Below are 12723 nucleotides of genomic sequence, written 5' to 3' on the forward strand. Positions count from 1 at the left end.
TAAAGACCAATAATTCTTAAATTGAACTAATATGTATATTAAAGTATAAATTCCGGTGATGCCATGGTAAGCTTTATAAACAATTTATGTCTTCTAGCAGCCAGAGAGTTGACTTTATGCAGAATGTTTGCTTGACCTTATGTCCTTCAAAAACTTAATCTTGATTTTATTGAGTGTGACAAGAGCTTCTTGCATGTTAATCCTCTCTTTTGGCAATTCTGCACAACAAGCTATAGAGCTAATCTCATAATGGATGATAAGCAATCCCTCCTGCTCACAAAATCACCATGTTCCAAGTAAATCGGTATCAACAACTTCAACAATTGCAGCATCTGGAAGTAATGAATTTGCAATCCATTGCTTTAAATTCATCTCCCCAACAAACATTTCATCAGTTGGCTTCCTTCTTGTGAACGTCTCCATTAGTACAATACCGAAACTATACACATCTCTGGTTGAAATGATTAAAAGAAAATCATAAGGTCACCTTGTTCATAATGAAGGACAACATATATAAAATTGAAAAGTAAACAAGCAACAGTAAATCACCTGGAGACATATACCCAATTGTGGCAAGGGTCATGGTTTGGGTCATAGAATCTCCTTCACCTAAGAGTCTTGCAATGCCAAAATCAACAACATGTGCAACCATATCATCATCAAGTAGTATGTTTCCTGGCTTCACATCACAAGTGGACAACATGATTCGGACCACGATCATGATGAAGGTATTCCAATGCGGATGCAACATCTGTCATTATATTCAACCTTTGTAGGATATTCAAAGGAGAGTTTTGATTTTGAGAGTACAACCACTTCTCAAGGCTCCCATTAGGCATGTATTGTAGTACCAAGGCTTTGAAATCAGGTTGACTGCAACAACTGATGATTTTGATAAGATTTCGTTTACGAATATTGCTCAGCACATCACATTAAAACTCTTGAAAGCCCTTTCAATCAAATTGAAAACCTTTACAACATCTATCCCATCTGAAATTGTGCCTTTGTATACTGAGCCAAAACCCCCAGTGCCAAGTAAGTTGCTTTCATGAAATCCATTTGTTGCCCTTAGAAGTTCTAGGTGTGAAATTGTTCTCCAAAGAAGTTGAGGTAATAAGGCAGTCTCTGTTGCAACTTCCACTTTCCTTTTCCTTCGTAGTATTAACAATGATACAGAGGCCACCAGGAGATTTGCTGATATGATCCCTGGAATAAGATATTTCAGGTTGGATGAACTAGCTTTCCTTGAATTTGGTTTATGTGTATTATTTTTGCATGGTGGAACATGGAGTCGGGCTGCACCACAGAGCGCACTATTCGAGACAAATGATTCAGAGGAGAGGTTTTGAAAAGGTCCTCTTGTTGGAATTTCTCCGTGGAGTCTGTTGAAAGACAAATTCAGATACTTGAGATGGACGAGAGCTTCTACAGACTTTGAAATCAGTCTAGAGAGATTGTTTTTGGATAAAACCAATTCTCCTAAGCTTATCAATTTCCCGAAGGAACTAGGAATAGGTCCTTGTAAATTATTATTTGCCAAGGAGAGTTGAACCACATTTTAAAGACCCCCAATGCTGCTTGGTATGCTACCTGATAATTGGTTGTTTGATAAATCCAGAGTTGTGACGGCTTTCAATTTTCCAATATCTTCTGAGATTGATCCATTTAGAAAATTGTATGACAAGCCTAGGAACAAGATATCTTCAAGACTCGATCCAACAGTTCCTATGGCCATCGATGAAGGCTCGCCTATCCCTTCTTCTGTCAATTCTCAAACCTCTTCCCAAATTTCTCAAACCTCTCAGAATTCTATCCTTTCCATGTCAGCCACAATTCCAACCTCCTTCAATATCTCCCACATATTCAATACACCTATGGATCATAACAATTTTCAGGTAAGTTTGTACTTATGGTTAGAACTTTCCTGTCTGATTGTCTCTAGAATGGGTATTTTGCAGCATTAATTGTCCTAGTGGTCATATGTATATATGTTCATCCAATTCCTTTTGTTGTGGTCCTTCATTGAATTTTCTCAGCAGGTGAGATGTCTGAGGCCAGTGAATGACGAACTTGTGAATGCACAACATCAACTTCACGCCAAGGTTAAGTTATTTTTTAACAACTTTATTTAATTTCACATTCAGCTGCGATTGCGTCAAGCAATCATTTCAACTATAATGTTTTTCACTTTTGAGAACTTTATCATGATAATGCTAAATTGATAGTGTTTCTCAAGTTGATCCAAGAGCAAGAAGTGCTTTACCTGATTTTCATTCCCAACCATTTCGCCACATTTAAAGCTGCAGAATCGATCATGTAAGCCAAATTCTTTGACTAGATAAACTGAACTGGTCAAGATTCATGCCATTTTCCATTCAAATGACAGACAACACACACCATTACTTGTTCTGTTCACCTCAAGTTATGACAATGCTGCCTCAGATTCTGATGTCCATGGTACCATATGGAGGTTCAATGCTAATAAATGGCAAAATTATTTTATCTTGGAGATGGCAATTTCTTGATGTCCTCTGGAAATCCATGACTTGGAGGATGTCGTGAAGAATGAAAATCGTCCTGCTAAAAGGCTAGAGGAGGGCTCAATCAACCCCACCTATGCCAAGGACAAATTAGTTCTCAGCTGGATAAAAGCAACCGCATCTCCCTCTATCAAAACCCTCCTAATCTCTTGCACTTGATACTGAGCTTGGACCCTCCTTGAAACGAGACTCTCACCACTGTCCAAAACTCACCTACGCACACTCTGTGATCAAATTCGTAGCATGAAGAAAGAACCAGAAAAAACAATGACACAATATTGCTGGGATCAAAAGGTGGTGCATCGATCGGCTCTTGCTCGAAATATCGGCTTCAAAGAAGAATCGCTAGGTAGTAGGCTTAAAGAACAAAACAAAAGAACCAGACCCACCCTAGCACCCAGATCCGCCTAGACCCGCTTAGCGCCGCCTAGACCGCCTTAGCGCCGCCTAGACCCGCCCAGACCGCCTAGCACCGCCTAGCACCTCCTAGACCCGCCTAGCGCCGCCTAGACCTGCCTAGACCCGCCTAGTGCCGGACCCATTTTAAGTCATGTAGATTTGTCCTCTGAACTTTATAATCTTGGTCGCCTACGTATGTTCTGTAGAAGCCTCGCTTTTCATACGCTACCAGTATATACACTGCAATGAGAGAGAGAGAGAGAATTAATATATGTTGACAGATTTTCTTCTCATTTCTTGCCGCCCCTTCTAACAACTTTAAACCCTTACTGCGCAGAAGCCTCCTCCACCCACCCAAAACCCATCGCATCACCGACCCTCCTTCCCACCCTCTCACACTTTGCATAAAACTCCTCTCTCTCTCTCTCTCTCTCTCTGTCTCTCTCTCGTATGTGCAGCCATGTGTTTCCTACGTGTGTGTGTGGTGAGAGTGTAATTCGCGGACTCATATGGCCTTTTATAATTTTGAAGGAAGAGTGAGACTAGTAGGCATTTTAAAAAAACAAAAATAGTATAGCCGCCTGGCCGGTCCTTTTTTAAATTTATAAATAGTATAGCCGTCCGTCTTTTTATAAAAATACATTATAGCTGACAGCGATCTTGGTTTTCAGATGTGGCCCTACTGGTAGTCACTTTTTATTTATTAGCCCGGCTATACTCTTTTTTTTCCAAACTAGTATAGCCGAGGGGCTTTACGCAAGTATGTTTTTTTAAATGATCTAAACAATGTGCCTAAGCTCCCTACCATCAATTTCTCCATCGAAGTGTTCATGATCATGCGTTGCAGGTTTTGGCCTCCGCTGCAGCACTGCTACAAATATCCCATCTTCCTCTTCATGAATTAGTCAACCATAGAAATTAGACTACATTGTATAACATAACATCAATGGCTTAATTAAACTCAATTAATTACTATTATGCTGTGTTGGGTTTGCAGGATACTTGGTGTGTGCCTAGCAGGAACCCCAGACACTTGCATTACAGAACATCATAAACTTCACTTGTAGAATATTAAAAGAATGCAGTGAAATACAAGAGCATGGTTCATGCTACTTTCCAAATACCCTCATAAACCATGCCTCATTTGCCATGAATCTTTACTATAAGACCGATGGACGCTACAATTGTGATTTCAATGGCGTTGGCCTTATCGTTGTCACTAATCCAAGTAAGCCAATTTGTTTAATATAATGCACTGCAAAATCTTATGTTTTCTTAATATGAATTTAGCAAACAAAGTGTGCTTATTCTTGTATATGTTGCAGGTTTTGGTGATTGTATCTATGTCTGAGTCTGCCCAAAAGGAAAATGGAAACTTCAATTTGATGATGAAGAAGGTCATTGAGACTGTGGATGATGAAGAAGGTCATTGAGTCTGCCCAAAAGAATAGTAAGTTCATTGTAATGTAATTTCCATCTGATGGATGATGAAGAAGGTCCATTTTCTTTTGTTATCTAATCTAATAAATTTATCCCATTGAGACTGTGGACTATAGCTTGCCTTTGTGTCGAGTTGGCTTTGTATGAGACACGCTTATGTAAGATTCGGTTTGACTTGACCTAATAATGAGTATTTAAAAACAAGATATAAATATAAAAACAAAATTTGAAGGAAAACAAGTAACAAGGAATCTAAGTACATAAACAAATGGAAGCATATATACTCATACTTGGATTCCAAAACAGATTAAATATTAATGTTTTGATTGGGATGTTAAAAAGGTTAACAAGTCAAGCTTAGCAAATGAAAATTTGTGATCACTCTTATGATAAGTTTGTCACAATTTTAAGAGAGTTCGACATTGTAGTGCATCGATGAATTCAACATTGGCGGACCTACTCAAGGCCGATTGTCGACATCTGCCCGCATCTCATTGAATTTGTTAAGCTTTGGATGCTAAATTTATACATCAAATTAAGTTCAGAGTACTACTTATTAACAACTTTAACCCTCATAGAGTTCTACTTGACACCACTAAATAACAATAATTAGTTTATGCAATTAAATTACAACCACGCTTTCACTAGACAAAATATTGAGTACGTGACGGTCGATTAACTCGTTTTATTCTCTAAATTTAAGATGTTTTTTTTGTTTTTTTTTATAAAGTTTAATATGTTGGTCATTTCTCTTGAGTTGTATCAAGTCCCACTTGAATTTATGTTCTGGTAATATACAACTTAAATACCATCCCATCCGACCATTGTTTCTCTGTGGGCGAAGTGTGATACAAATTATATATATAGGCCTTGCCACTTTTGTCAATTCATGGAAGGAGTGGGTATGTGGTTAGAATTTGTTGGCACTTGGCAGCCAATAATCTTTCGCCACCAATTCACAATTTGACACATCCATCACCATCTTCTTTATCTCGTTTTGTCATGCACCTTTGGAGGGTGTCGTAATTTACATATTAAAAATTCAATAAATAAACCATCTGTAACAAAAAGGACAAAAGGGAGATCCATGGTAAAGTAGATGGGTGTGGTTGCAGAGGATAAAAACTCAGTAAAAGCAAAATTATGTAAAGCATAATTGAACGGAAGGAGATTAGAAGGGTAATAAATAAAGGTGAGTGTGAATGGCGAGGCTTTCACACGAGGAGGATGAGGAGAGGAGGAGTCATTTCCACGATACGCATTCGTCAAACCCCGTGAAGGGCCCCACAATGTCCCCCTTGCACGCGTGCTTCATCCGACGGTCATCATTGCATCCGCAATAGACGGAAAGCATTTCCAAGGCCCCCAATCCGACGGCTCCCACGCTCCGTGTTTGACTCCTCACTGTCTCAGTCCCTGAACGCATCCCAACGAAACCCCAAAATTAAATACCACCACTCCCAAACACGCCCTCCCCATCTCTCTCATCTCTCTCTCTCTCTCTCTCTCTCACTAGAAGCGAGCAGTAGTGGTAGATCTTGTTTAGCAGCGCAAATCTAGGGAATTTTTATCTCAGAAAAACGTACTGAAATACGAAATCTGAAATCTGATCCTCTGTAATCGTTAACCTGGATTTGTTCTGCTATTTTCTCCTTCAACCTAGGTTTTGCTCTTAAATTTGTCATCTTTTCGTTTTGGGTTTTGTATTTTTTTTGTTGGTTTAGGTCAGGGGGGCTTGAAGTTTGATTTATTTGCCGTTCTGAGGTGTTTCTTGTTGCTTTATTGGACGATTATATATAAAATGAAGGGTTTTGTCTGTTTTGGTCACATGAATTAGGGTTTTGAATTGGAACTTTTGTTGTAGTCATTATTAATATTGTGGATTCGGTGTGTTCTGAGTTGTGAGGTATGGGATGATTTTAATTTTGATTTAATCAGGCTCAGTTTAGTGATGAGCTTTGCTTTGGTAGACCCGCAAAATGAAATAATGTTCATTGCTAATTTTGATTTGTTTTCTTCGTACTTTCCTCATTAGCCAAACTGGGTTTCTTTGTGTGAGTGCTTATTCTGCTAAAAGTGACTTCTTTCAAAGACATCAATGTTGGATAAGATTCATTCGATTAACTTTGGAAATATTTTCCTTTTATTTTTTGCAGTGGAATTTTGGGACCATTTACTCTGACTTGGTATTGAAGAAGTAAAATCAAGATGCCGTGGACGTCTTCTTTTGTGAATTACAGCAGGAACTGTGTTCGATTAGTGGTGTTCTTCCGCGTCATACTGTAGTTTCATTCATTTGGTGAGATTATACTCTCGCTATATTGCTGTTTTTTGTTCTTCATTTCCTTCACTTGTTAGCTTGGCCTAAGTTTAAGAAATTGGTGTAAAAATTGAAACTTTATGGCCCAATTAACTCCAGCATTTCCCTTTTCCTCTATGTGCGTGCTTCCAAGACTTTTAAAGGAAAAATATAACTGCTTGGTTTTCTTAGGTGTTTCTTTTAATTGTTTGGTTATCATAGAACAAAAACAGATTAACTGAAGTAGTTTCCTTCAGATAAATAATGTCATAAATTTTGGGACAAAATGATGTTTCTATACTTCTTATTAAATGTAGCATTTGTTATATAGTTCTGTTTCTCGTTGCTCTTTCAGTCTCCATTCTAACAATTTTGTTTTGAGGGTTTACTGCTGCAGGTGAAACTCTTTGGTTTTTGAAGTTCTTTTATTTGGGGATTTTAAAAGGTGGTTGCAGGAGTGAGAATGAACATTGGGGTAACCTTTAAGAGATATCGAGCTATTAAGGAAGTTGGGAAGATTATAATGAGTGTTGGGGTCATTGCCTACTACCAACTGATGCAAGTTTGTCAGGTACATCTGATCTTCTCGTTTCCATTCAGCCATGCTATGCTATTGTTTATCTTCTTTCAGCTTCAGTTGATTTCAATAAAATGTGCTTTAGCATGCTTGATTGTACCACTCTGAAGATATTAAAAACTAGTTTGTTGATATTCTTATATTTGCTCTTACAGGCTGAATACTTCCGTCAGTTGCTTAAACCTGTTACGTAGTATAGTTTCACAAACCCTCTGGACTCTGGGATTTGGGATAAACTGGACCTCCGGCTGTATTCATACATAAGAAGGCAGTTGTATTGATTCTGGTTGCTTTTGATTGAGAATAGGCAGCTCTCCTGTACCAGAATGGCGATAACTTGATTTTCATAACAGTCCTTGTAGTATTTTGCAAACGTTCATCCAGTCAAAAGTCAAAGAATCTTAGACTTTAGGTGAATCTCCGTCTATTCAGCTTTAACTACTTAGGATTTCTGATGCAGAGGGACCAACAGTTTGACCCCAACAAGGCAGCTCCCCCCTTTGCAAATCAAGTGGGTAATAATTACATGCATATTCCAGTTGCATCTGCGCGTGGGGCAGTTTTACCTCATGAGGCAAAGCACATCAAACCTTTCCATGGTGTTGAATTTCAAACCTCTGACATTTGCCCGAAGAATTTCATTATCTTCGACCAGACTGACCATCGAAGTCAGATAATGTTCAATCCTGCAATTGCCCACAAAATTACTGGTCCTGCCTTTAACATCTGTGCAGCTTACATCCAAGACAATCTGGGATTGAATGAGGGAAATAATGAGGACAGAGAAACATCCTCTTCTCTGAAGGAGGACTCAGATGATATTGATGCATTGTTGAGCTTGGAAGAGGAAGAGCTGGAAGAATATGACGAGGAAGAGGTCAGTACAGCACGAACTCATGGAAATTATGGGAGCATGTCCCCTGATTCTTGCTCCAATTATGGTTTGAAAACCAAGAAGAATAGGCAATGCTCTTCACTTGGAAAATCTTCTGGCATTGGTAGCAGCAGCTGCAACAGTGAAAGGAAGCGACAGAAAATGAAGAAGATGGTGAGGGTGCTGAGAGGGATTGTACCCGGTGGGAATGAAATGAACACTGTCGATGTTCTAGATGAAGCTGTGCAATACTTGAAGTCTCTCAAGGTTGAGCTGCAACACCTTGGAGTTGAGAATTTGAATGACTAAGCTTGATCTTGAGCTATGGTGCCAATAGTTATCTCTGATATTTGGTACTCATATTGGACCACTAAATATAATGGATGTGGTGTCTCTCTGAATATGATTATGGAGCTTTCTGGTGTGGCTCCTTAAGTTGTATTCTAATCTCCTCTTTGATTTGTAGTATGACTACTCAGTTTCTTGTTTTCAGTTAATTTTGTATGGCAAGTTGCAGCTGTCGACTTCTATACAACTATGTGACTTTTTTCTCCAGCCTCGGGTTGGTTAATAAATCAATTTCCTTATGTTAGCTATATTTGATGTTTTCATTCTTGCTTATATATCTCACATTCATCTGTTTGAAATCCAGAGACACGAGCATGCATCATAGTGCATTATTGTATCTCCCGTTCGAGCCAATAGGCTGTCATGTTTGTGGAACACTTGTATTTGGTGCTAGCTTCAGTTATCTCTCTTTTCTTTAAAGGGTTAGATGGCCACTGCTTGCCTTTTGTGACCATGACTTGCCCAAATCTGTGTCACTATCTTCGGCTATTTTAATGTAAAAATACCCAAATGTATGCTTTTCATTATCTTTTAGATGCTGGAATTGTAGGGACATGGATGGATGGCGCTATTGCGTCCTCCCCATTCGTATATTGAAAGCCCCAATAGGCTGTGGCTATAGTGGCGCACCATTGAAGACTTTTTTCCACTAAACTAAAACCCATTTTCTTGCTTGCTCATGTTTTGTGTCTTTTGTCCCCACTCTGAAATCAATTTGGTCAAGTTGAGGACGATGGCAGTGCTCATGTTTTCTGGTCATTTTTCGGTTTGCTTTTGCCCATCCATCTTTTTACTTTATCTCCTTTTGAAAATTTGAAATTTTTGAAAAGAACCCTTTACCTAATTTTGAGTTCATGTTTACTTGGACCTTGCATTTGAATACAACTTATTCTCAATTTGAGTTGGATTTTGATGTGTAATAATCATCAGAACAAAAATGAGAAGAAAGAGTTCTTTATTATTGATTGATCATGTGGGCCTACTGTATACAAATTGAGAATAGAAGAGAAAGATTAACAACAAATTAACTACCACTTCAGTCTACTTGGTCTCAAGGTTGATTTGAAGAGGGATTGAGAGCCCATGATCATCTCCAACCATGATGGTGTGCATGCCTGATGGTAAAAGCTTGTAAGCAGTGTAATCAACAATTCCCAAGGCCTTGGGAACACTAAACACAAAATAAACCTCCTTGCTTTGTCCAGCTTTCACAAACACCCTCTCAAATCCAATCATCTGCTTACCATGTGTGCCTACAATACCATCTGGGGGCTTTGAGTAAACAAACACCACCTCACTTCCATCCCTTCTACCCACATTTTTCACTTCAACCTTAACCGAAAAATCATGTTCGTAATACAAGTCATCTACAAGGACTGCAGGGCAAGGTGGCTTGGATGCTTCATCCTCATACTTAATGTTACGGCAATGTTGCGTGTTATTCAACAAAATATCCATTGATCTATCTGCAGCTTTTAGAGTGTAGTTGAACTGTGTGTAGCTAAGGCCATAGCCAAATTGGTAGACTGTGGAGCCATTGAAGAATTTGTAGGTACGACCGGGATAGCCTAGACTATCGATCGGCCTCAACGGCATGGATGTCATGGGTAGCATGTCCACATAATTAGCTTCATACCATGTAAGAGGTAATCTTCCTCCTGTAAAATAGTAAACATATATATGAGATGTTAGACAACGTTAGCTGACATGACAAAATTATCAAATGTTTGTTAAGATATTAACAGTCATGTCAAGTGGTCTAAATTTGTGCTCCTGTTACCATATTTCGTGTACTTACCAGGATTGTGATGTCCGAAAACAATATCTGCAATGGCGCGGCCACCTTCCTCTCCAGGGTACCCAGCCCACAAGATGGCTTTGATTTTATCATTTTGTTTGGCAAAGCTGATATCGACGCAACCGGCAGACATTACCACAAGGATGACTGGACCCCTTGAGACTTGAGCAACTTGGTTGATAAGTTGAGTTTGGTAACCAGGAAGAAGGAGGTCCACTCTGTCCAAGCCCTCTGCCTCAACTGATAAGTCCAATCCCACCACAAGTATTGTTGCATCAGCTTTCTTTGCGGCTCTCATGGCAGGGAATATCAAGCTCTCATTTTGACATGCTACATCACATCCCACTTCATACATCACTTCTCCGTAGGATTTGAAAGCATCAACAGGTGATGTGTATTGGCAAGGAACACCTACAAATAAATTGGAAGTGTGTAATGTTTATTTAGTACACATTATTGTTCAAATGTAGTACCTACATAATGTAAAGAGTAATGCTACATGTAGCACAATTATATCTTCAATACCTGCATAATTTCCAACCATAACTTCGGTAGCATTGGCATGAGGCCCGACGACGGCTAGTGTTTTGATTTTAGCAGAGTTCAAAGGCAAAGTTTCATTGACATTCTTCAATAAGACCAGTCCTTCTCTAGCTGCTTCTGTTGCCAATTCAATATGTTCTTTGGTGCATATGTCCTTCTTGCCAAGAGATTTAAAAGTAGGGCTTCCATCAAAGTACCCTAACCTCATAAGCACAACATAAAGGTAGTTGAGTGCCCTATCTATGTCTCCCACATTCACCTTTCCTTGTTCCACGGCAGTTTGGGTGAAATTGGGGTAGTAGACTCCACAGTCCAAATCCAATCCTATATTAATTAACATGGAACTTAATTAATTGAGTTATATTTATAACTGAAAACTCAAACAATTGAAGAATTAACTTGACAAGCCATGGACTAGCCTGCTTTAAATGCTTGTGCAACAGCATCCTCTTTAGTGTCATCAAGAAATTTGTGGTCATCCACCATTACGTCGATAGAATCACAATCCGAGACTATATATCTGCAAGACGTCAAAAACAAAAGGAACCAGTTAAATCCATGTACAGGAAGAGAAATCTAGCTAGGGTTAATTAATTAAGTTACCCATGAAGCCCCCAGTCTCCTCTAATGGTGTCTCTCAAAAGCTTTGGATCAGCACAGGTGGGTATGCCATTGACTCTGTTATAAGAGCACATTACACTGCTAACATCACCCTCTTTAACACACATCTCAAAGGGTCTAAGGAAAGTTTCCACCATATCTTGCTCTGTCACCTTTTCGGCCGAAAAGAACAACAACAAAAAAAACATTAAAGAAGCTTAAATCATCAAATTAGCTCTTGAAGAAATTAATCAAAACTCACCCTTGCATCGAAATGGAGACGATCAACCCCAAGCCAGTTGTCAACATCATAGGCTGCATAATGCTTGCAGCATGAGGAAACTTTGAGAGGCCTAAGGTTTAAATCTGTGACGTTCTCTGTGCCCTCAACATCCTGCAAGCCTCTGACGTAATTAGTAGCATAAGCGCCGACAACATAAGGATCTTCCCCAGGTGTCTCTATGATTCTTCCCCACCTCGGATCCCTCACTACGTTAATGTTAGGACTCCAAAATGTTAACCCAGCTCTTCCTAGATTGTACATAGCTCTTGCTTCTGTTGAAACAGCCTGAAATGGACAAACAAATAAACAAACAATCAATGTGTGCGGTTTCTTTTTGTTTGCTTGTTAATTGTCGTAGCTTTGCTGATACTTGATGTTACCTTCTTCTCCATCTTAACCAATAATAAGACAAAAAACATTATCTTCTCCAACCAACATAAAAGAAAAACGTAGGCAAATCCTTTTTTTTCCTTCTTCAAAGATAATGCAGTATGAGCATACATGCAGCTATACCTGACCAATGGTTTTCCACAAGGACTGATTAAACGACGCAGCTGTAAGAATAACAGGAGGAAAGCTCGTTGCACCCGGAACCACGTCATCAAAATAAGCCCCCGGACCAACATTGGACACACCATGGAGTGCTTCAGACCACCACTCATACTTAGGCAATCCTAGCCTAGGCACCCCGTATGCACCATCACCAAGCTGCTTCACTTTCTCCATCAATGTCATCCGGTCCACCAAGTCCTTGGCTCTAACGTCATACGGCAATTCAGAGTCACAGAAGGCAAAGGATGACAAGTCCAGACCAAGGCTAGAATACCATGAAGGATCACATACATAGGTGAAGTTGCTACCACCATCAAATGAGGAGGCTGCAATGTTTTTTGAGTCTAGAAGGACTCTTCTAGCAGGAGAAACAATGGCAAAGAAAGCAAGGTAGAAGAAGAAAACTAGAAAAGTAACAATATTGCTAGACATGCTTGCTCCAGTCCTCTAGCTAGGTGAAGGTGATGATA

General features: G+C 39.3%; 2 protein-coding genes and 1 pseudogene across 3 annotated transcripts; 1 reads left to right on the forward strand and 2 right to left on the reverse strand.

Annotated features, from left to right (window-relative positions):
• Positions 1-114: 114 nt before the first annotated feature.
• Positions 115-1735, reverse strand: LOC148918491 (putative LRR receptor-like serine/threonine-protein kinase At3g47570; annotated as a pseudogene).
• A 3990-nt stretch (positions 1736-5725) lies between these two features.
• On the forward strand, positions 5726-8725 carry LOC148918492 (transcription factor bHLH144-like). Of its 2 annotated transcripts, none has more exons than XM_089048931.1 (4): positions 5726-6042; positions 6536-6678; positions 7076-7249; positions 7411-8725. In XM_089048931.1, the coding sequence occupies exon 4, from the start codon at positions 7710-7712 to the stop codon at positions 8436-8438; it is 729 nt and encodes a 242-aa protein (XP_088905057.1). In that variant the 5' UTR covers positions 5726-6042; positions 6536-6678; positions 7076-7249; positions 7411-7709; the 3' UTR covers positions 8439-8725. The 2 variants fall into 2 exon arrangements, with proteins under 2 accessions (XP_088905057.1, XP_008245936.2); XM_008247714.3 differs by having other exon boundaries at positions 5821-5961.
• Positions 8726-9415: 690 nt separating this feature from the next.
• Positions 9416-12685, reverse strand: LOC148918493 (putative beta-D-xylosidase 5). The gene is made up of 7 exons (XM_089048930.1): positions 12215-12685; positions 11681-11986; positions 11422-11591; positions 11238-11338; positions 10801-11142; positions 10276-10686; positions 9416-10135 (listed from the first exon to the last, which is right to left on the reverse strand). The coding sequence occupies exons 1-7, from the start codon at positions 12683-12685 to the stop codon at positions 9519-9521; spliced, it is 2418 nt and encodes an 805-aa protein (XP_088905056.1). The 3' UTR covers positions 9416-9518.
• Between the last annotated feature and the right edge of the window lie 38 nt (positions 12686-12723).

This window comes from Prunus mume, linkage group LG3 (genome assembly GCF_029339155.1).
Source record: "Prunus mume cultivar Tortuosa linkage group LG3, ASM2933915v1, whole genome shotgun sequence".
NCBI classification, from domain to species: Eukaryota; Viridiplantae; Streptophyta; class Magnoliopsida; order Rosales; family Rosaceae; genus Prunus; species Prunus mume.

Excerpts from the sequence above, each read along its gene's own strand:
- LOC148918492 (XM_089048931.1), top strand. The coding sequence starts at position 7,710 with ATGCAGAGGGACCAACAGTTTGACCCCAACAAGGCAGCTCCCCCCTTT.
- LOC148918493 (XM_089048930.1), bottom strand. The coding sequence starts at position 12,685 with ATGTCTAGCAATATTGTTACTTTTCTAGTTTTCTTCTTCTACCTTGCT. Across the intron at positions 11,987-12,214 it reads TGTGGAAAACCATTGGTCAG|GCTGTTTCAACAGAAGCAAG; the intron begins GTATAGCTGCAT and ends TGTCCATTTCAG. Across the intron at positions 10,687-10,800 it reads TATGGTTGGAAATTATGCAG|GTGTTCCTTGCCAATACACA; the intron begins GTATTGAAGATA and ends ATTTATTTGTAG.